At 42.7% G+C, this 21,709-nt stretch overlaps 1 protein-coding gene across 5 annotated transcripts in view; it reads left to right on the forward strand.

The window, feature by feature from the left end:
- hipk3a (homeodomain interacting protein kinase 3a) overlaps window positions 1–21,709 on the forward strand; it is a 259,278-nt gene that overhangs the window by 175,937 nt on the left and 61,632 nt on the right. For all 5 annotated transcript variants that reach the window (XM_068046630.1, XM_068046632.1, XM_068046633.1 and 2 more), the window contains one exon: window positions 17,522–17,645. In XM_068046630.1, the coding sequence (XP_067902731.1) occupies window positions 17,522–17,645 (124 nt within the window). The remainder of the gene's footprint in view (window positions 1–17,521; window positions 17,646–21,709) is intronic.

Raw genomic sequence — 21,709 nt, forward strand, 5'->3', positions numbered from 1 at the left:
CTTAGGATGAGATGTTAAATCAAGGCCCCATCTGCCTGCTTGGGTGGATGTGAAAGATTCCATGACATTATTCAAAGAAGAGCCAGGGAGTTCTCCCTGGTTTTATTTTATTTTATTTAGTTCTCCCTGGTGTCCTGGCCAATATTTATCCCTCAATCAACATCATAAAAACAGATTATCTATTCATTGTCACATTGCTGCTTGTGTGTGTGTTTGCTGTGTGCAAATTGATTGCCGTGTTCCCTATGTTACAACAGTGACTACACTTCAAAATTGCTTCATTAGCTGTAAAGTGCTTTGAGATGTCTGGTGGTCATGAAAAGCGCTCTTTGGATGTTTTTTATTCATTTTAAGAGGAGTAGGCTGCATAGAAAAGGCCAGCCAGGCTTTTCTCTTCCTGATGAGTCTTTAAACTGAGGCCACGTTTGCCCTTCCAGGTAGATGTAAAAGATACCACAAAGCCATCCCGAGGAAGAGCAGGGGCCTTCTCCTCAGTGTCCTTCTCCTCATTGTCCTGGCCAATATTTATCCCTCAACCAACATTCACTAAAAGCAGATTATCTGGTCATTGTCTCATTGCTGTTTGTGAGTGTTTGCTGTGTGCAAATTGGTTGTCATATTTCCCATGTTACAACAGTGACTCCACTTCAAAAAGTACTTAATTAGCTGCAAAGTACTTTGGGACATCCTGATGTTGATAAAGGTGCTATATAAACGCAATTCTATTTTTTCTTCCTTCTCTTTTGTTTGTTCATTCTTTCTCATTTGCTTCTCGCTGTCCAATTTTGCTTCATAATGCTCTTGTGAAGTGCATTGGGATGTTTTATTATGTTAAGGGTGCTCCTTGTCCTTTTCCATGACCGAGCTAAACATTATGATGCTATGATCACTGTCCCCTAAATGTTCCCCTACTGACACTTGATTCACTTGACCCAACTCATTCCTGAACACACTCTAGAACAGTCCAACATACGGCCCACAAGCCAGAGTCCGGCCCGCTAAAGTTTTTCATCCGGCCCGTGGCTGAAAACTATACTTGGCCGTTCTTCCTCCTTGCTGCACGGATTTTTCCCTCAAGCGTTTGCTTTCAGCTTCAGGGATGTGAAATTTCTTCCGGCCCGCCAAATATTTCTGTTGCCATCAACCGCCCCTCCTGTTTTCGCTGAGTGTGCACCTGCTGGGAAATGTAGTTCCCCTGCTCCTCGGTCCCTATGGATGGAACCATAATCTGGGACAATAACTCCTAGAGCGCACCCCATGCCTGCATTGTGATTGGCTGTAGCCTGACGACGCAACCCCCGGAGGTTAATGAGTGGAGCGGGTCGTGACGGAGACAGGAGTTGCGATCAACTTGTCGGATCGATAGCATGCTGATTAAAGTGAAGGCGAGCCCGAGGCTTGTGGCAGAGGCCCGGTGGGAGGGAGAGAGACAGACATCAAGGCGGGGAGAGAGAGACACACACACAAACACCCGGGGAGGGTGGGGGCGAGAGAGACAGACACAGTGGTGGGAGAGAGAGAGACAGACACAGAGATAGGGGGAGAGAGACAGACAGAGAGGGAGAGAGATAGACAGAGAGAGAGGTAGACACATGGAGAGGGAGGAAAAGAGAGGCAGACACAGGGAGAGAGAGAGACAGATAAAGAGAGGGAGAGAGAGACAGAGGAGGAGAGAGTGGGACAGACACACAGTGGGGGAGAGAGAGAGAGAGGCAGACACAGAGGGGGAGAGAGAAAGAGTGATCAAGATCACTCCTGACAGATGGACAGCTGTCTGGAATACTCTGCATCACTACATCAGGTATGCGGGCAAACATTGTCTACTTGTGCAAGCAAAAACAATGCCAGGTGTCTCACTAAATCAGTGTTCAATACAGTAAATTAATAAATTAGTCTTCTCATTTAAAGCTTGTTCACAAAAATGCGCATTCTTTGTTTTTTTGATTAATATTAAAATAAAGTTTAATGCCTTTTTCCTTACGAAATTTGCTTACGTAGGACGAAATTTGTAATGAGGCCCCTCACGCGAAAAGGTTGGACACCCCTGCTCTAGAAACTCTTGCCCCTCTCTGCCTTTTACACTATTACTATTCCAGTCTATATTAGGATAATTAAAGTCCCCAATTATAACTACTTTATAATTCTTGCACCTCTCTGTATTTTCCTTGCAAATTTGTTTCTCTATATCCTACCCACTAGTTGGTGGCCTATAGAATACACCCAGCAATATAATGATACCTCTATTGTTCCTTTGAGAAGAGAAGATTGAGAGGAGATTTGATAGCAGTGTTCAAAATCATGAGGGGTCTGGACAGAGTAGATAGAGAGAAACTGTTCCCATTGATTGAGGGACCCAGAACCAAAGGACACCAATTTAAGGTGATTGGCAAAAGAAGCAACTACAACATGAGGATAATCTTTTTTTACACAGGGAGTGGTTGGGATCTGGAATGCACAACCTGAGAGTGTGGTGGAGGCAGATTGAATCGAAGCCTTCAAAACAGAACTGGATAATTATCTGAAGAGAAAAGAATTGCAGGGCTATGGGGAAAAGACAGGGCAGTGGGACTCGGAGCGTTGCTCTTGTAGAGAGTCAGCACAGACATGATGGGCCTTCTATAAATACAAGTTGTTCTTCTTTCTCTTTTGTCTTCCTTTCTCTTTTGTTCGTTTGTTCAATCTTTCTTCAGTGGTTTGACGTTCCACCTGCTGCACTGTAGGGAATGTTAAGCATACATGCGGTTCTTTTGTAAAGGTGATCCAGGCATTTATGCAGCAGTTATTGGACTCCTGTGCCTTTGCCAGTTAGGAGTCTGTTGACAGGCTAAGTGAGTATTCTTTGCATGTAGTGTTTCAGCTAAAACAAAAACACCCATACATCAACAATGGACACGGAGGAGCAATCAGGGAATCCCTGCTGCCTTCTATCAGATACATCACCAGCTGTCTTTCTTGATTCCACCCGAATTGTGATTTTATTGGGAGGATTCCAGACTGTCTATTGATCTGGGGAAGCCACAGTCTTTCAAAATCCTCTGCTTTCCAACTCTTAAAATCATCCCATACTGCAGCTGGTTTTATTTTAACATGAAATGATACACAAGGCAAAAGGAATTTCTTCATGTGATAGCACCTTCCAAGTAAATGGAAACATGGTGACTCTGTGCTGCTTCTCGCCTCGGTCTTGTTTCAGGCTTTTAATGCTGCATTGAGCAGGCAGTGGACACATTATCCTGTACTTATTGCCAATAGCTGTTAAGGAAGAACTGCTGTGGAATTGCCCTTAAAGAAAGCTGAACTTGGAAGCACATCACAAGCCACATTGATCATGGCAGCAAAGTGAGGTAAAACCACGTCCATGAGATGAAGAAAATGTTGTACACATGACACAAACTTTAAAATAAAATCTCAATAATTGAAGACTTGCATTTCTGTAGTGCCTTTCACGACCTTGGGATCTTTCAAAGTGAATTACAGCCAATAAGGTATTTGCCAGGACCCTGTGGAGACCTGTTCTGCTGTTCTTTGAATTGTGTCATGGGATCTTTTATGTCCATGTGACAGGGAAGACAGGTGCTTGGTTTAGCATCTCTTCTGAACAACCTCTGACAGTGCAGCACTCCTTCAGTACTGCATTGGGAGTGTCAGCCTGGATTTGTGCTCAAGTTTCTGGAATGCGACTTGAACCCACAAACTTCTGACTCTAAGGCAAGAATGCTACCTACTGAAATGCAGCTAACCCATAAAGCTGGAAAGAATAGAGTCTTTATTCTAGAACTTTCCAACTTTCAAAGATGGGAAGAGACTTGTGTGGAGCGTAGATTGGCATAGACCAGTTGGGCCAAATGAGCTGTTGCTGTGCTGTACTTTCTATGTAAAACGGCATCACAACTATAAGTGTATCCTGCTCCAGAGCATTCCATTCCCAAAGAAACAACAGCAGTCGGGGGGTAAATATGATTGGCTGAAATAATCCCATTTATCTGTAGTTATTGATCGAATGTTCAATTGGCTAAATAATCGACAAGTAGCATCGGACAACCAGTAAAAACAAAACAAGCAATCAAATGTCTTAATTTTTTCCAAAGCTACCTTTCATGAACCAAGAAGTGTCAGAAAACTGAGCGCTCATAATTTTTTTTTTGCAAGGTTTGTTGCCATCATTTGTTACCTTCATTCAAGCTTGCAAATACAGCAGGGGGTAGCATGTATGTGACACACGCAAATATGCAATTCTGAAAAACCCCCCACTAAATTTACTCATAAAATGAGTTGTTTGATATTCGAAGTGTATGCAAGAAATTTTCCCCCAATGTCAGCCCAGGCTTCTGTCTGAAGCCTGGGGCTTGAGTTGGAAAATTATTCTGGTTGTGGGTTCTCAAGATTTCCCGTGATTGCGGGTAAATTCTGTGTGCGTGCTTTGTGTGAGCGAGACGCATCACAAATACCGCTGTTCCGATTGTCCATGTGGCCCTGCAATATACTTTGACACGCAGGCAGAAATCTACCGACAACAGCAAAAGAAAAGATTTAACTTCTTTATGAATTTTATACAGTTTCAGCTATTGAATAATTTTCTGAACTATGTTCTTTTTAAAAAAAACACAAATAGTTTGAAGGGACCAATGTTTGCGTTGGAGCACAGGAGTCGTTTACAATGCTAACCTTTGGATATCACAATAGATTCGGTCAGTCAGCGAGACCCAGACTGTGACCAGTGACTACCTGGTCATTGGAAACATGACAAAGATAAAAATTCCCTGGGCATTGCTGCACCATGTAGCTTCAGCAAGAGCTGCCGGTCACTGTGAGAAAGGGGAACTTTCTTTAGAATCATGTGAATAACTGAGAGGAGTTAAAGCTTATGAGGAGGGAAAAAGTAATGAAATACTTAAATCTCTAGCAATGATTACTCAGTTATTTATTTGAGAGCAAACATTTGAAATCTCCAATAATTTGAATTAGGCAACTAAAATGCAGATTTGCTGGTGGCATTTTATAAGGAAGATTTGAATTTCTAATAATTTGAATTAAGAGTTGTCAGGAGTAAAATATACGGCCAACCTATCATGATGTGTAGAGCAAAAAATGTTTTTAATCTGATATAAATAACTGGGAATAAGTGGTTTTGGATATTTGGATATCAATTCTTACTTTAGAAATTCAAAATATGTATATGGAATGCGGAGTTACTCGCTTCTGAAACCAGCTATGCAAACTGGTAAGTAAATAGTATTTATTGACAATGCACCTGTATGTTTTGTTCATAAAGGTGCATTTTGTCAGTCACCAGGTGTATTGCATCAGTAAATATGCCATATTACAGTGTTGTGTGTAATGATGTTACGTTTAGCAGTAAATATCACAAATCCGAACTCTAGATCCCAGCCAGTCAGTGAGCAATGCCACAGGTGGATCTCGGGTATAAAAATATACTACATGGAGCTCATTCTTTGTCTAAAAAGAATTTAATTACCCAGTAATTTGAATTAAACAGCTTCAAATTAACAAAGGTAGACAGTATGTTTTAACTTTTTGTCTGAGAAGCTAAATGTTATTTTTCTCAACCACAGTTTGGTACTGCCTTTGGAAAATATAGTCCTTCTAAAACATAATTTATTGCAATTACAAAGTTGCGGGACTGCTCGCTTCTGAAAATGATACAATTTTACCTCTAATTTCTTGGTTCCTTTTCATTCCGATCGCAGCTGATTTTACCTAATTGAAAACAGCTGATGAAAACGAGTCCAAGAAAAATCAAAGCGACTTGGAATTGAGGCTGCAGCTCACACTTATAACTGTGAATATTTGAAATGTCTTAACTTTAAATCAGCCCTCTAGTTGAACCAGGTTTGTGATAAAGCCTGAGCTATTTAGACAAGCGCTCCGACTGAAATCACTGGAAGAATCTGCTGTATTAAAATTCAGCCGGAACAATCTCTGAAATAAATATGTCATTACAAATAATAACCTAAGTTGTAAGTCGAGTAGGGCTCTTTGATCCTTCCCAAGACAGTATTTTAAAGGTGCTTGGTTTGAGCTGCCTGTTTCTGACCCTACAGTCTGACCTTGTTCCCAGATAGCACTCAGTACAGTGGAACACCGGAGCAGGAGGAGGAGGCATGCAGCCCCTTCAAGCCTGTTCTCCCATTCAATGAGGTCATGGCTGATCTATGACCTAACTCCAATACCCACCATCATCTACATCCCTTAATACATTTGGTTAACAAAAATCTATTAATCTCAAATTTCAAGTTACTAGTTGACCTAGCATCAACTGCTGCCTGTGGAAGAGAGTTCCAAACTTCTACCACTCTTCACGTGTAGAAGAGTTTCCTAATTTTACTCCTGAAAGGTCTGGCTATAAAGTTTAGGCTATGTCCCCTAAGCTTAGACCCCCAACCACAGAAATAGTTTCTACGTATCCAATTAGTTTCCCTTGATATCCCAGAATTTACAATCAAATCACTCCTTATCTTTCTAAATTCCAGGAAAACCCTAGTTTGTGTAATCTCTCCACATAATTTAATCTTTGGGATCCAAGTATCATTCTGGTAAATCTTTGTTGCACTCCCTCCAGGATCAAAATATCCTTTCTAAGATATGCTGCCATTCTAGTTCACCTAGAGAGAAGCAGGAAAAGCTGAACCAGCTATTGTAATAATTATTTCAAATAACCAATGTCCGCCACAGTGCTGACACAGAATTTTACAGCACATTATAAAAATACAGTCAGGCATATGGTTCTCCACCTGTGACCTTATTTTTGGGTATGGAAACTCTATTCACTTGACTCTTCACTTAGTGAATCCTCTGTTCTGCGGACTGTGAATTGAATCTTCTGTCAGTCACTATTTCTGCCCCCCTCAGTCACCATACAGCTGAAGCCTCTATGCAGTCACTATTTGAAGAAAGACCTTGCATTTTTCTGTAGTGCCTTCCACAAGCTCAGGACATCCCAAAGCGCTTTACAGCCAATGATGCACTTTCGAAGTGTAGTCACTGCTGTAATATAGGAAACATGGCGATCAGTTTGCACACAGCAAACTCTCAAACAGCAGTATGATAATGACAAGATAATCTGTTTTAGTGATGTTGGTTGAGGGATAAATATTGGCCAGGACACCGGGGGAGAACTCCCCTGCTCCACTTTGAAATAGTTCCGTGCGGATCTTTTACTTCCACCTGAGGGTGCAGATAAGGCCTTTGTTTAACATCTCATTTGAAAGACGGCACCCCAACAGTGCAGCACTCCCCCAGTACTGCACCAGGAGTATCAGCTCGTTTATGTGCTCAATTCTCTAGAGTGGGACTTTAACTCACAACACACTGGTTCAAACTGTTGCCCAGTGAGCCCTGGCTGACACCTTGAAGCAGGGTTTGCCAACAAAAGGCCTTCTTTGTTTAATGTATTGAAACCAGTTCTGAGCTGGACATGTCAATTGATATTTCTTCCCCAGTGCCTGTCCACCATCTACAAGGCACAAGTCAGGAGTGTGTTGGAATACTCTCCACTTGCCTGGATAGGTGCAGCTCAAGCAACACTCAAGAAGCTCAGCACCATCCAGGACAAAGCAGCAGGCTTGATTGACACCTCATCCACCACCTTCAACATTCAGACCCTTCACCACCAACGCACAGTGACAGCAGTGTGTACCATTTACAAAATGCACTGCAGCAACTCACCAAGGCTCCTTTGACAGCACCTTCCAAACCCATGACCTTTATCACCTAGAAGGACAAGGACAACAGATGCATGGGAAAACCACCACCTGCAAGTTCCTCTCCTAGCCACACACCATCCTGACTTGGAACTATATCGCAGTTCCTTCACTGTGGCTGGGTCAAAATCCTGGAACTCTCTCCCTAACAGCACTGTGGGTGTACCTACGCCACATAGACTGCAGCGGTTCAAGACGGCGACTCACCTCCACCTTCCTAAGGGCAATTAGGAATGGGAAGCAAATGTTGGCCTTGCCAGCGACGCCCACATCCCATCAACGAATAAAAAAAAGTTAAGGTTTCGATCAGAATGGCAGAACAGACATGAGGACTTAATGGCATCCTCCATGTTCCTAAGCTCTTTATCTTGGGAATCTTGGCAACCTGGGAATGGATAACACACCATCTCTGAGACTCATTTCCTCAGGAGCGCACTTTAATTACGTTACAGTACAGTATTCTGCAGTGAGAACAGGTTTAGGATTCCATATTCCTACCTCCCATCTGTTTTGCTTTGGTGTCCTATATCTGCTGGTTGCTGCTCCTCTGAATGATTCACGATGAAACCCTTACCCACGCTCTCCTCACCCACCACTCCCTTTCTCCACTGCGGCTTGTTTGAAGCTCCCCCGTGTAAAACCTTAAACAAGCTGCATGCCATAAAACCAGTCAACCTGTGGCTTATTTGACTGAAAGAGCTGCTGGAATGCTTCCTGGCCTCTGCTGGAAGAGAGACACGCTGTTTTTTTTTTGAACAATTCTTTTTTTAAAAAAAGATATAGGTTACTGAGGCGTTGTTTCAGTTGCAGGAATGGAAACTGATTTGGCATCCTGTCTAATTAAAGTGCAGACACCCAGCAAAGCATTTTGGATTGCTCCTCGGATTGTATTTTTGGAGTTCTCCCGAGTAATTGTAGGCTTGACAGGTTTTGTTTTAGGTTTGTTTAGGTTGTAATGGAATTCTTACCACCTGTTCTGATGGTGGCAACGCTCGCATCCAGTCAGGGGACAAGAAACAGAGTTCATACCTTACAGTTCTACTCTTTGCAGAAGAATAAGGTTTCCTACCAACATGAGTGGCAGGCACACTCTGTCAACCTTAGCCAATCCTGTGAACAAACAAACAGCCATGAGTGTACATTTCTACAAGTTGATCATCCATACTATGCCATTAGAGTGATTGGCTGTAAACAAAGCCACTGATTTTTCTGTAATGTGGACAAACGGGCATAACTACAGAATATAATCCCCCGGAAATGCACAGAAGTTATGTTAAACTTGTATTGAACCTTGGTTAGACCACACTTGGAGTAATGTGTACAGTTAATATCAGAATATAGAGAGGCAATGGTGAAGGTGCAAGAAAGATTTACAAGGATAATACCACATCTGCCTGTCAGGAAAGATTGAGCAGGTTGGAGCTCTTTAGAAAAGCCAGGGCTGATACGCCATCCTAAAAATAGGTCTTTTAAAATAATGAAGGGGTTTGATAGGATAAGCATAGAGATGTTTCCACTTGTGCCGAGAGTACAAAACTCGGGGCCATCAATATAAGGTAGTCACTAAGAAAATCCAAGAGGGAATTCAGGGGAAACTTCTTTACCCAGGGAGTGGTGACACTGGAACTCACTACCATATGGAGTAGTTGATGCAAATAGCATAGATGCATTTAAGGGGAAGCTAGATAAACACATGAGGGAGAGTGGAATAGAATGATATGCTAATAGGGTGAGTTGAAGCAAGGTTGGGAGGAGGTTCATGTGGAATATAAACGCCAGCATGGACCAGTTGGGCTGAATGGCCTGTTTTTTAAAAAGTGGTGAAAATCCTGCAATGCAGAAAGAGCTGAGTTCGACTAATTCAATCACTGTAAGCCTAATTATAAAAGGATGGAATTGCAGACCTCTACAATCCCAGTAAAAATCCCAGAAAATGCACAAAATAAAATCAGAGCTTTGCTTTTTCTGGCACCATGTACATAGACCCCTCTCCTTACCTGTACGTTGCAGCATTTCAGCTGCTGCAGTGGGTGCTCAATACTCAGGAGGTGAAGAGGGGGTACCGGTCACATGTATGTCACTAAAGTGCTTCGCTGTGCATGACCTCTTAATTCAAATCTCTGAGAGAGAGCTGGCAGTCAGTGGCTCCCAGCTCTTTAATAGTGGGACACTAGCTAGAGTACACTTGGTTACATGACGTGAAGCCTTTGCTCAGCAGGAGCTATCTCCTGATGGTGGCAGCAGCAAAGGTGTTCTAATGAAAGGTCACAGACCTGAAATGTTAGCTCTGCTTCTCTCTCCACAGAGTTGCCAGACCTGCTGAGTATTTCCAGCACTTTCTGTTTTTAGTGAAAAGCTGCTGTGATTGTTCACTGCTGGGTTCCGGCTTTTCTGAGATTGGAGAGGCTGAAATGTTTGGTGTTCTACACGAGTTCACCTCACTCCTAAGCCCAAATTATTTCATAAAGCAGCAATTTTCTGAATGTGCAATGCCATAGCATACCTGTACTCTTAAAGGGTGATGAGGCCGAGAATTATTTTGCATGTACAATAACAACTTGCATTTATATAGTGCCTTTAATGTAGTAAAATGTCCCATAGCTGTTCATAGCTTTCTCAAGCAAAATTGGACACTGAGCCACGTCAGGTGTTATTAGGACAGATGACAAAAAGCTTTGTAAAGCAAGTAAGTTTTAAGGAATGTCAAGAGAGGTAGAGAGGTTTAGGGAGCGAATTCCTGAGCTTAGGGCTTTGGCAGCTGAAGACATGGCTGCCAATGGTAAGCTACAAATTCCTGCAAAAGTTCTCCTTCAATCCACGACGGTAGTGTATATAGTGCTTAAAGTCTATTGTATGTTCAGTAGTAATGTACAGTACATTTTATCACATGCAGTGGTAGTTTTTGCGAGCTTCTCTCTCGTATGGTTGTAAACACTTTTGAGCTTTTGTAGTGATTTGTTTGGGAGAAATGAACATTGGTTTGGAAGTGCGATATATTTTCTACAGTAGTTGTGCAGTAGAAACTCTTCATTCATTCACTGTTACCAGCTGCAAGGATGACCCTTTTTTTGCTGGGTCTTCCTAACAATGAATCTGCAGTCTTGCTTTGAGGTGAGCAATAACTCTGTAGGCAATATAAAAATGCTAAAGTGTATGTGTAATTGTGTCTGTGTTGTATGTGTGCTATGTGTTTGTGTGTTTCTCTGCATTGTATGTGAATGCACATATATTGTGTGCGTGCTGTGTGCACGTGCACATGTCCTTTTTGTCTGTCGATACAGTATTTTTCTTAACATTTAAAGTGGTTCAGAAATGACTGCAACCCTTGGAACAAGCTAATACCCATTCTCCTGGGTGACAACATTTCCTGACATATCATGTGCGATGTGTTCCCCTTTCTGCTTTCCTTTCCTTCGACTGTGAAATGACCTTCCTTTACTCCCCATCTCCACCCCAAAGAACTGACAAGGAAGTTGTGATGGTTGTGTTCAGGGTTATTTTTTATTTCAAATGCATTTTAAAAAGTAAAGTTTATCATTCCTGCTCTTTGATTCCATTCAGTTGCTGCACTGTAGTTTGTTGTGCTGCCTGATCTTTACAGAGTGGATTGTTCTGGGGACTTGCAGTAGTATTACTTTGTGCTACTGTGCTGGCTCACTGTGTCAGTGCCTGGTTGGCTTGGTTCTGTTGCCAAGATTTTGAGAGTTGTGCGGGCATATTTTAAGTCCTTGGGGTGGGACCGGTGTAGGTCGCAGCTGGCACTCCCAACTGGATCTCCGACTAAGCACAGGAAGTGTGACAGATGTTTACTTGTCGTTGCCGGAGGCAAATACACAGCTTGAGAGTGACCCTATTGAGGGCGTTTCGAAAGGGACGACATTGATTCATTTCTTAAGCACCGTGACATAGTCTGCTTGCCCCTTGCCTTTCCATGATGACCAGTGCTGTACAGAAATGGAAACACAGTTGAAATACAGCAACAGTGCTTGATATGCACTTGTCATTTGATGGTTTTGGTCTTCAAAATGACAGAATGTCTGGAAATAGGTGGAGCCGAGACTTTTAATTACTCTTCCCTTCTGTTCTGTAGGAGAGAAGGGCGATAAACAACCAGTTTGTTGTCAGGTTTCTGCCCTTGTTTGCAGTGCATTGCTAGGAGGTGGCCTGAGTACACCTTTGACACTTCAAAAAAATTTGCCTAAGTATCAAGTTGGCACAAGAATTGGAGAAAGAATTTTGATGTTTTCTGGGTTGATTGAATGTCTGAGGTATCATGTGTTCCCCACAAACATTCATGGGAGATTTCTGGCTGGAGACATTCTCAAACACATTCTATACACACCTTATACTCGTGCACACATGCATATTATATGTGTATGTACACACCCTGCAGACTGCACACATGCTTGCGCAAATTGCACACATACCACATGTGCACATACACACGCCAAGGTACACATTTTTAACTCCTTGTTCTCCCTTCATCTGTACAATAGTGTCCTAACTCACCTGAGTTTTTTTTTAATACTGCCCCTGTGGAATGAACAGAATGGATGGAGAATTTATTTGTTTGTGTTTCGGGCTTATGTGTGATTCCCAGTTTGGTTCTAAGTTATCCTACATTAAATTAGTTCCATTCAGGAGAGCCAGCCACACTGCAGCATGAATGCAACATAGCAGTGGTTGAAGTGTTGTCTCCTCCACTTCCATGACTACTGACATGCTACAACATGAATCATAGAATCTTATAGCTTGGCAGGAGGCCATTCGGCCCATCGTGCTGGTGCTACCATTCAATTAAATCCTGGCTGATGTGTATCTTAACTCCATCTACCTGCTTTGGTTCTGTAACCTTTAGTACCTTGCCTACCATAAATCTATCAATGTGAGCGAAGGAGAAGGCATCCTTTTTGCCTGATTTAAGGTTTTGGGCAAGCGATGCAGGGGGGATGTGAGGAAGAACTTTTTTATGTAGCGAGTGGTAATGACCTAGAACTTGCTGCCTATGAGGGTTTTGGAAGCGGAGAGCGTGAATGATTTCTAAAGGAAATTGGATGGGCATTTGAGGGAAATAAATTGACAGAGCTACGGGGATAGAGCCAGGAAATGGGGCTGATTGAATGGCTTTGCAGAGAGCTGGCATGGACTCGATGGGTTGAATGACCTCTTTCAGTACCATTATGACTCTATGATTGGTGTGAACTAAACACTCTGTGTTCGGTTTTGTCACCAAGGCACAAAGGCGACATTCAGATACTGGGCAGGTCTGGCAGCATCTGTGGAGAGAGAAGCAGAGTTAACATTTCAGGTCAGTGACCTTTCATCAGCACTGGTGTCCAGTTCTGATGAAAGGCCACTGACCTGAAATGTTAACTCTGCTTCTCTCTGCACAGCCGCTGCCAGACCTGCTGAGTATTTCCAGCACTTTTTGTTTTTATTTCAGATTTCCAGCATCTGCAGTATTTTGCTTTCATTCAGATACTGGGGGCAGTTCAGAAACGAACCATGAGCTGATCCCCAGTATAGAACATCTGAATTATGAGGAAAGACTGAAGAAACTTGGAAAGCTGCAGCCTTGAAAGAATGTTACTGAGAGGCATATAAGTCAGTAAATAGTATGGGAAGTTAGTCCAGAATATTACTTCCAAATGAAATTGCGCGGGGAGGACATGGGGACACAGGTTGAAACATAGGACTGCTATCAGGAAGTTGTTCTTCATTCTCCGCAATCAACACTTCGAATGGGACTTCCAGGTAGGGTAGCGGAGATAAGACCCATGGAATCAGTTAGGAATGAATTGATTGATGCAATGGGAGAGGATGAAGTATTGGATTTTCCCAAATTGATAAACTAACGCTTTCCTCATTCATATTTATCTTGTGAACATGATCTTACATTAGCTGTCAATACTAGTTGAAAGAATTGACTGTATATATCGCCTACTTCAGAATGTTGAGATACAAATGTACTCTCCCATGCCACTGAGTGGACAGGTCATGGCAAGGAGCTTCCTCAAAGGGCGGAAGGAAAATGAAGGGGAAGGTTGCCGAGAGTTGATGGAAGTCACTGGTCTGTGCTCTTGCATGTGCTAGTAGTGACCTGTGAGGAAATCCCTTGGCTACGTTACTGAGATGGAGTGGGGAGGCTGGAGGAGGAGTTCGTTCTCAAAAAATTTTGAAGATTAAAACTCTTCCCACTCAAAGAAGTGCCTGACCTCCATGTGCTGCCTTTGACCAGCTAGCTCAGTTGAAGTTGGACCTGTAAATGTGGGGGCAAAAGCCAGTGGAAGCGTCATGCTTCCTGCTTCTCGCTGATTCGCAGTGCCGTCATCTATCGACTCATTCCATCACTGACTGAATATTATGTGGTGGTGAGTGACTAATCTACCTGGAGAGATTGTACTCTTATTAGACAGGGCTGCTTGCTTGGGACTCATGGAGGGAGGGAACTGGTATAAAACAGCAACAGGTTTGCATTGTGTCGGCGTGTAAGGGAGATTCCTCAGCACCCCAGAGCTAGTCATCTCATTACTGCATCATTCACCTGCCATCATTATTTACCTGATTTTGGCTTCACTGCACTCTTATAGAATCATAGAATGGTTACAGCACAGAAGGAGGTCATTCAGCTCACCTTTTCACCGTAGCCCTGCAAATTTTTCTCTTCATAAAATTGTCCGATTCTCTTTTGAAAGCTACGATTGAATCTGCCTCCACCACACTCTCAGGCAGTGCATTTCAGATCCTAACCACTCGTTGCATAAAAAAAGTTTTTCCTCCTGTCGCCTTTGTTTTTTTCTTCTAAACACCTTAAATCGGTGTCCTCTGTCAGGATTGTACCAACGGGAATAGTTTCTCTCAATCTACTGTGTCCAGACCCCTCATGATTTTGAACACCTCTATCAACTCTTCTCTTCTGCAGGGAAACAACCCCAGTTTCTCCAGTCTATCCATGTAATTGAAGTGCCTCATCCTTGGAACCATTCTCGTGAATCTTTTCTGCACCCTCTCTATGCCTTCACATCCTTCCTGAAGTGTAGTGCACAGAACTGGACACACTACTCCAGTTGAAGCTGAACCAGTGTTTTATATAGCTTTATCATAACTTATTTGATTTTGTACTCTATACCCCTATTTATAAAGCCCAGGATCCCGTATGCTTTATTAACTGCTTTCTCAACCTTTCCTGCCACCTTCAATGATTTATGCACGCATACAACCAGGTCCCTCTGCTCCTGCACCCCCTTTAGAATTGTACCCTTTGTTTTATATTATCTCTCCTCGTTCTTCCTACCAAAATTAATCACCTCACACTTTTCTGCCTTAAATTTCATCTGTCACTTGCATTACACCAGTATACCTATATCCTTTTGTAGTTTATCACTATCCTCCTCACAATTCTCAATACTTCCAAGTTTTTTGTCATTTGCAAATTTTGAAATTCTGCCCTGTGCACCCAAGGTCTAGGTCATTAATATATCAGGAACAACAGGGGTCTTAATGCCGACTCGTGGGAAACTTCACTATAAACTATCCTCCAGTCTGAAAAACAACTTTTCACTGGTACTCTTGTTTCCTGTCACTCAGCCAATTTTGTATTCATGCTGGTACTGTCCTTTTTATTCCATGCGCTCTAACTTTTCTGACAAACCTGTTATGTGGCACTTTATCAAATGTCTTATGAAAGTCAATGTACACCACATTAACCGCATTACCCATATCAACCCTTTCTGTTACCTCTTCGGAAAACTCAAGCAAGTGCTGGTTGGAGCACTGGAATACTGTCTAGATGTTTAGTGTATTAGTAAAGCCAGAATCAGGAGAAAAGAACATGTTTCAGGAGAAATGAACTGTCCAACTGGGAGTGGTGGGGGAGAGAGGATGCTGATTATGTTGTAGAGTTAAAAGGAAGGGATCCTGTGTGTCATTTGTTTGGTATGCTGTACGAAGAGGTTGAGGGTATCGATCTCAGTGGGAATGTTGTGGTGTGATTTATTTTATTTTTTTTTTAGAGATACAGCACTGAAACAGACCCTTCCGCCCACCGAGTCTGTGCCGACCAACAACCACCCATTTATACTAATCTTACATTAATCCCATATTCCCTACCACATCCCCACCATTCTCCTACCACCTACCTACACTAGGGGCAATTTACAATGGCCAATTTACCTATCAATCTGCAAGTCTTTGGCTATAGGAGGAAACCGGAGCACCCGGCGGAAACCCACGCGGTCGCAGGGAGAACTTGCAAACTCTGCACAGGCAGTACCCAGAACTGAACTCGGGTCGCTGGAGCTGTGAGGCTGTGGTGCTAACCACTGCGCCACTGTGCTGCCCTGTGTTCAGCAAATTCAACAGAATCACGTCAGGTCAACGACGATTGTATAAAAGTTGCAATTTTTTTACCACACAGCCTAAATTGATAACATTTGATTCAGTGTGACATTTCACTCATTTAAAATGCAGCATGTATTGGATTCTTTGAAGATGGCCTGGAGAATTCAAACCCAGTAAGGAGCATTGTACTGGTCTCCTCTTGCAGGAGGAGACAATGTCCCTGCCTCATATTTAAGTATTTGGCTGATTTCCCTCATCATTTCAGTGGAGCATGAGTAAAGACAGCAGTAACTTATATATAGTACCTTTCGTAAAATGTCCCAAAGAGCTTCACAAGTATTATCAGACAAAATTTAACACCGAGCCACATAGGAGATATTAGGCCAGATAGGCGTTGTTTGAGTGGCTTCTTTTGCATCTGCACAATGCTGCCCAATTTGCATAGTTTTTAAATGCCCCATCTGGCAAATGCATGTCACTATCCTCAGCCTGGTTTAGTGCATTTCACAAGGGAATTCAAGGAAATAGTACTTAGAAAACACTAAAAAAAAATTTAAATTTACATCAAACCTCATACAGATCATTGTAACGTTGCCCTTTGTTTGTTTCCTGTGACTTATGAGACTAGGGTGATGTAGGATGACGACAGCAAAATCTCACATTTCTACGGCACCTGTAACGTGGAAAAAAAAATCCTAAGGCTCTTCACAGAGGCATAATCCAAAAGAAATTGTCATCAAGCCAGAGAAGGAGATTTTAGGAGGGGTGATCAAAAGCTTGGTCAAAGAGGTGGATTGTAAGGAATGTCTGAAAGGAGGAGATTGAGTTGGAGAGGGGTTGATGAGTGAGAATTCCCAAATATGCAGCCTTGGATACTGAAGCCATGGCTGCCAATGGTGGGGCAAAAGGGAGGTTACAGACATGAACATGTGAATGTAGTTGGGGATGGAAGTGAATGAGATGTATAAATAATTATTCCTTCCCTCCAGGTGCCATTCTTCCCACTAAGGGCCAGCAGATTGTCTTCTCCCAGGCCTTTGCAGCCAGGCTTCTAATCACCTGCTATCTGGTTGATTTCCCCCTTATATCTGCTCTTTTAGGCAGTTCCTGGCAACAACTTGCCCCACCCTCCACCAGCTCAAATGAGACTGTAAACTTGGCATGCAAGGAGAGCTGCAAACAGGAACCTGCATCCTGCCCTTTGAGAAGCAGTGTGACTGTACAGCCACTCCCTATGCCACCAGCATGTTTCAAACAATTCATCCAAAGTAATTGCCAGCGTAAATGGGCAGCGCAAGATTTCCAATCTTTTTCTCTCTCACAGGAGCTGTTTTCTCTCGATTCCTGTACAATCTATCCATGCATAAATGTTCAGTGAGCTGTGATTTAATATGAAATTTCTGTGCTCTCCTGATCTGTCCCTTTTAATATAACACTATATTTTCCTGTTGTCTCCCTAGAGCGCCAGAGATTATTTTGGGTTTGCCGTTTTGTGAAGCCATAGACATGTGGTCATTGGGGTGTGTGATTGCCGAGCTCTTTCTTGGATGGCCTTTGTACCCAGGAGCACTGGAATACGACCAGGTAAGGAGCTAATTTTAACTGTCACACACAGCTGCCTCATAAGGGAAACCACCAGCTCACCAAGGCTAGCTGAGTGTTGGATGATCATGTTTGACGTGTTTCACAATTGAAGGAGTAAGCAATGTTTTTCTGTCTCAAGTTTATCCTCAAATAGGGAGAATGTTGTTACATCTTTAATTCTTTTTAAATGTCACCTTCTTTCCAAAAGGAAATAAAATTTGTCTTGATCTAGGGTCAGTTAAGCTCAAGCTTGATACAGAAGCGCAATTTTTCCAGGGTATAAGGCTGCTTTTATGAATTAAGGTCAAACCAGTCAGTGTTTGGAGTGAACTGAACTAGAGGATAAGAACTGGCTTAAAGAAAGAAAGAACTTGCATTTATATAACACCTTTCACAACTTCAGGATGTCCCAGAGGGCTTTACAGCCATTGGGGTGTCAGCTGTGACTCTTGCCTCTGAGTCAGAAGGTTGTGGGTTCAAGTCCCACTCTAGGACTTGAACACAAACATCTAGGCTGGCACGCTAGTGCTGTACTGGGAGTGCTGCACTGTCAAAGATGCCATCTTTCGGTTGAGACATGAAACCGAGGCCCCATCTGCCCTCTCAGATGGACATAAAAGATTGCATGACACGATTTCAAAGAAGAGCAGAGGAGTTCTCTCCAGTAGCCTGACCAATATGTATTCCTCAACCAACATCACAAGCAGATTATCTGGTCATTTATGGTCATGGGAGCTTGCTGTGTGCAAATTGGTTGCCATGTTTCCTACAGGACAGTTCAAAGAAGTTCTTTTGGAGATTCGTCACTCTAATGTAAAATTGTGGTAACCAAGTTGTGCACAGCAAGATCCCACAAACAGCAATGAGGAAAAATGATCAGATAATCTGTTTTTTCTAGTGATGTTGGTTGGGGATAAATATTAGCCAGGGCAATGGGGAAAATTCCCTGCCCCTCTACAAATAGTGGAGAGGGAAGTAGAGAGATGAAGAGGCTTAGTGTGGGAAATTCCAGTGCTCGGGCATAGTTGGATTTGAAACAAATTGAAAAGGTTTGTTTATCTGTCGTTATCTCATAAATGGTAGATCTGTCTTTTCCCTCTGCTTTAGGATTTGATTCATACAATGGAGTATCTGTTATCTTGCATCAAATATGTTCACAGCACACAGATCATGAGATAAGTTCCTAATATTGTCAAATGAGGTTAGAACTGTCAGTGCGATTGCCAATATGGGGGAAGTTCTGGGAAAGATCACCTGAAATAAACAACATCACTCATTAAATAATAAAGCATCATTACTGAGTTTATCTGCTTTCCAGGCTTTTTCCATGCTGAAAAATGTTGTTTCCTAGGGGCCAATGTACAGAGTCTGATAAAATGGTACCTGGGATCAACAAAGGCCCAGATTCAAAAAGCAAAAACTTGCCTTTATTTAGTGCCTTTCATGACCTCAGGACATCCCAAAGTGTTTTGCAGCCAATGAAATACATTTGAAGTGTAGTCACTGATGTAATGAAGAACACACGGCTGCCAGTTTGGGCACAGCAAGATCCCACAAACAGGGGATCTTGTTTTGATCTTGACCAAATAATCTGTTTTTGGTGATGTTGGTTGAAGGATGAATATTGGCCAAGACACCAGGGAGAACTCCCCTGTCTTCACAAAGTGCCATGGGATCTTTTATGCCCACCTGAGAGGGCAGGCAGGGCCTCAGTTTAACATCTGAAAGATGGCACCTCTGACAGTGCAGTGCTCCTTCTGTGCTACATCGAATTTACAGCACAGAAACAGGCCATTCAGTCCAACTGGTCTATGCTGGTGTTTTTGCTCCACATGAGTCTCTTCCCACCCGACTTCATCGTACCCTTTCAGCATATCCTTCTATTCCCTTCTCCTTTATGTGTTTATCTAGCTTCATCTTAAATGCATCTATACTATTCGCCTCAACCCCTCCCTGTGGTAGCAAGTTCCACATTCTCACCACCCTCTGGGTAAAAGAGGGTTCTCCTGAATTCCATATTGGATTTATTAGCAACTGTCTTATATTTATAGCCTCTAGTTTCAGTCTCTCCCATACTTTGATGCATTTTCACCATGTTTACCCTGTCAAACCCCTTGAGAATTTTAAAGATGTTTATTAGGTCATCTTGTAGCCTTTTTTTAAGAAAAAAGGATCCCCTGTCCATTCTTTCCTGATAGGTGTCACCTCTCAATTCTGGTATCATTCTTATAAATCGTTTTGCAACTTTCCAGTGCCTTTGATACCTCTATTTCTTTGAGGAAGGCAGAGAAAGAAAGCAAGAGGAAATTTCAGATGTCATGTGAGGACACTAGGTGTGTCAGCTTAGACATTTTTGTGCTCAAGTCTCTCGAGTGGGGCTTGAACTCGCAACCTTCTGACTCACGGGCAAGTGTGTTACCAAGGGACCCGCAGCTGACAAATTTGCTGATTTCATTCAGGTGCGATTGCTACAGTTGGTTTTACTATCATTGGACTAAAGAGTGGGGCGGGGGGAGGGAGATGGAGAATCAGCCAAGATTTCCGATCCCAATTTTTACCTGGAGATTGTTTGCTGGCACGTGGGTCGGCGACACAGGTTGACGATAGGATAGGGCCTGGCTGTGATGGTTGCCTATATGTCATCCACCTGATTAAGGTATACTGTCCTCCAACAAAAAAAGATCAGATTACCAGCGCTTTTACCTCACTTCATTTCCTTTCTCTTGACATTTTGACTACTATGGGTAGTAGTGTGAATTCTGAAGGACCCTTGCTCCTTTCAGGTGAAAAATGCCAGTGCGCAATTGTCAGCCTCTTTCATTTATGACACTTTGATGTTTTTTTCCAAACTCTCTGTTCCTTGAAGCATTCAGCATATTGTTAAAATAAAAAGCCAGAAGCAAAAAAATTTCCTTTGAGACTTTTTCTAGCTCAACCTCTTTTTACTGCACAAAACAAATGTTCTGGAGGAATTGCTGAGAGATGGACATCATTGAAGAAGAAAAAACAGAACTTGCATTTATATAGCACCTTTCATGATCTCGGGACGTCCCAAAGCGCTTCACAGTCAATGGAGTGCTATTGCAATGTCGTCACTGTTGTAATGTAGGAAACATGGCAGGCAAATTCAGTTTCCTCAAACATCAAAGTGATAATGAGTCGATAACCTGTTTTAGTGATGTTGGTTGAGGGATAAATATTGGCCAGGATGCCGGGGAGAACTCCCCTACTCTTCTTCGAAATAGTGCCTTGAGATCTTTTACATCCACCTGAGAGGGCAGTCAGGGCTTCGGTTTAACATCTCATCTGAAAGGTGGTACCTCGAAAGACCTAACCTGGGATATCTGAGCAATCCTGTGTCATTTGATCTGTGCACAGCTGCCTTACATCACCCAGTTAACTCCCCAAAACTAATTTTCCCGGCTGCTTCATCAGTAATTAATGCTGCTGATTGACTTGACTGAGTGACTTACTGGCTCATTGCTTAATCAAAAATCTGTATTTTAAAAAGGAACTTATTGAGTATCATGTGTAGGCCCAGTCTGGGTAAGGACGACAGGTTTCCTTCCCTAAATGACGTTTGTGAACCTGTCGGGGTTTTACAGCAATCTTACAATCATGGTGGTTACTTTTACAAGGCCAATTTTTTTTGATTTCTGTGTTTTTAAACTGAAGCCAAATCCTTGATGTGCCATGTTGCTGGATTATTACCAAAGGCCTCTGGACTACTAGTCCAGTCGCCTAAGCACTACACTACCATGGGCTGCATTTTGCAAGCTCACGGCCGATCACTTTAAAGATGGCGGCCTGCGCAGGCTTTACTCCGCGGAGCTGCCACGATGTTAAACACGATGGCTCATTTACATGGCTGGAGAGGGCTCCCCCCACCACCACCCCCGATGACGTGGATGGGGCAGGCGATCCATCCCCGGCAACGTCATCCAGTGCCACTGTGCAGGCGCCAGTGCCATTTTTAAAGGGCTTCCAGCTCTTACATTTAATTTAAATTTTGAAAGCCGCTTTGCTTTAAAATGTATTAAAAATAATTAAATAAATGTTCCCAG

Source organism: Heterodontus francisci, chromosome 14 (assembly GCF_036365525.1).
Source record: "Heterodontus francisci isolate sHetFra1 chromosome 14, sHetFra1.hap1, whole genome shotgun sequence".
Classification (NCBI taxonomy): domain Eukaryota; kingdom Metazoa; phylum Chordata; class Chondrichthyes; order Heterodontiformes; family Heterodontidae; genus Heterodontus; species Heterodontus francisci.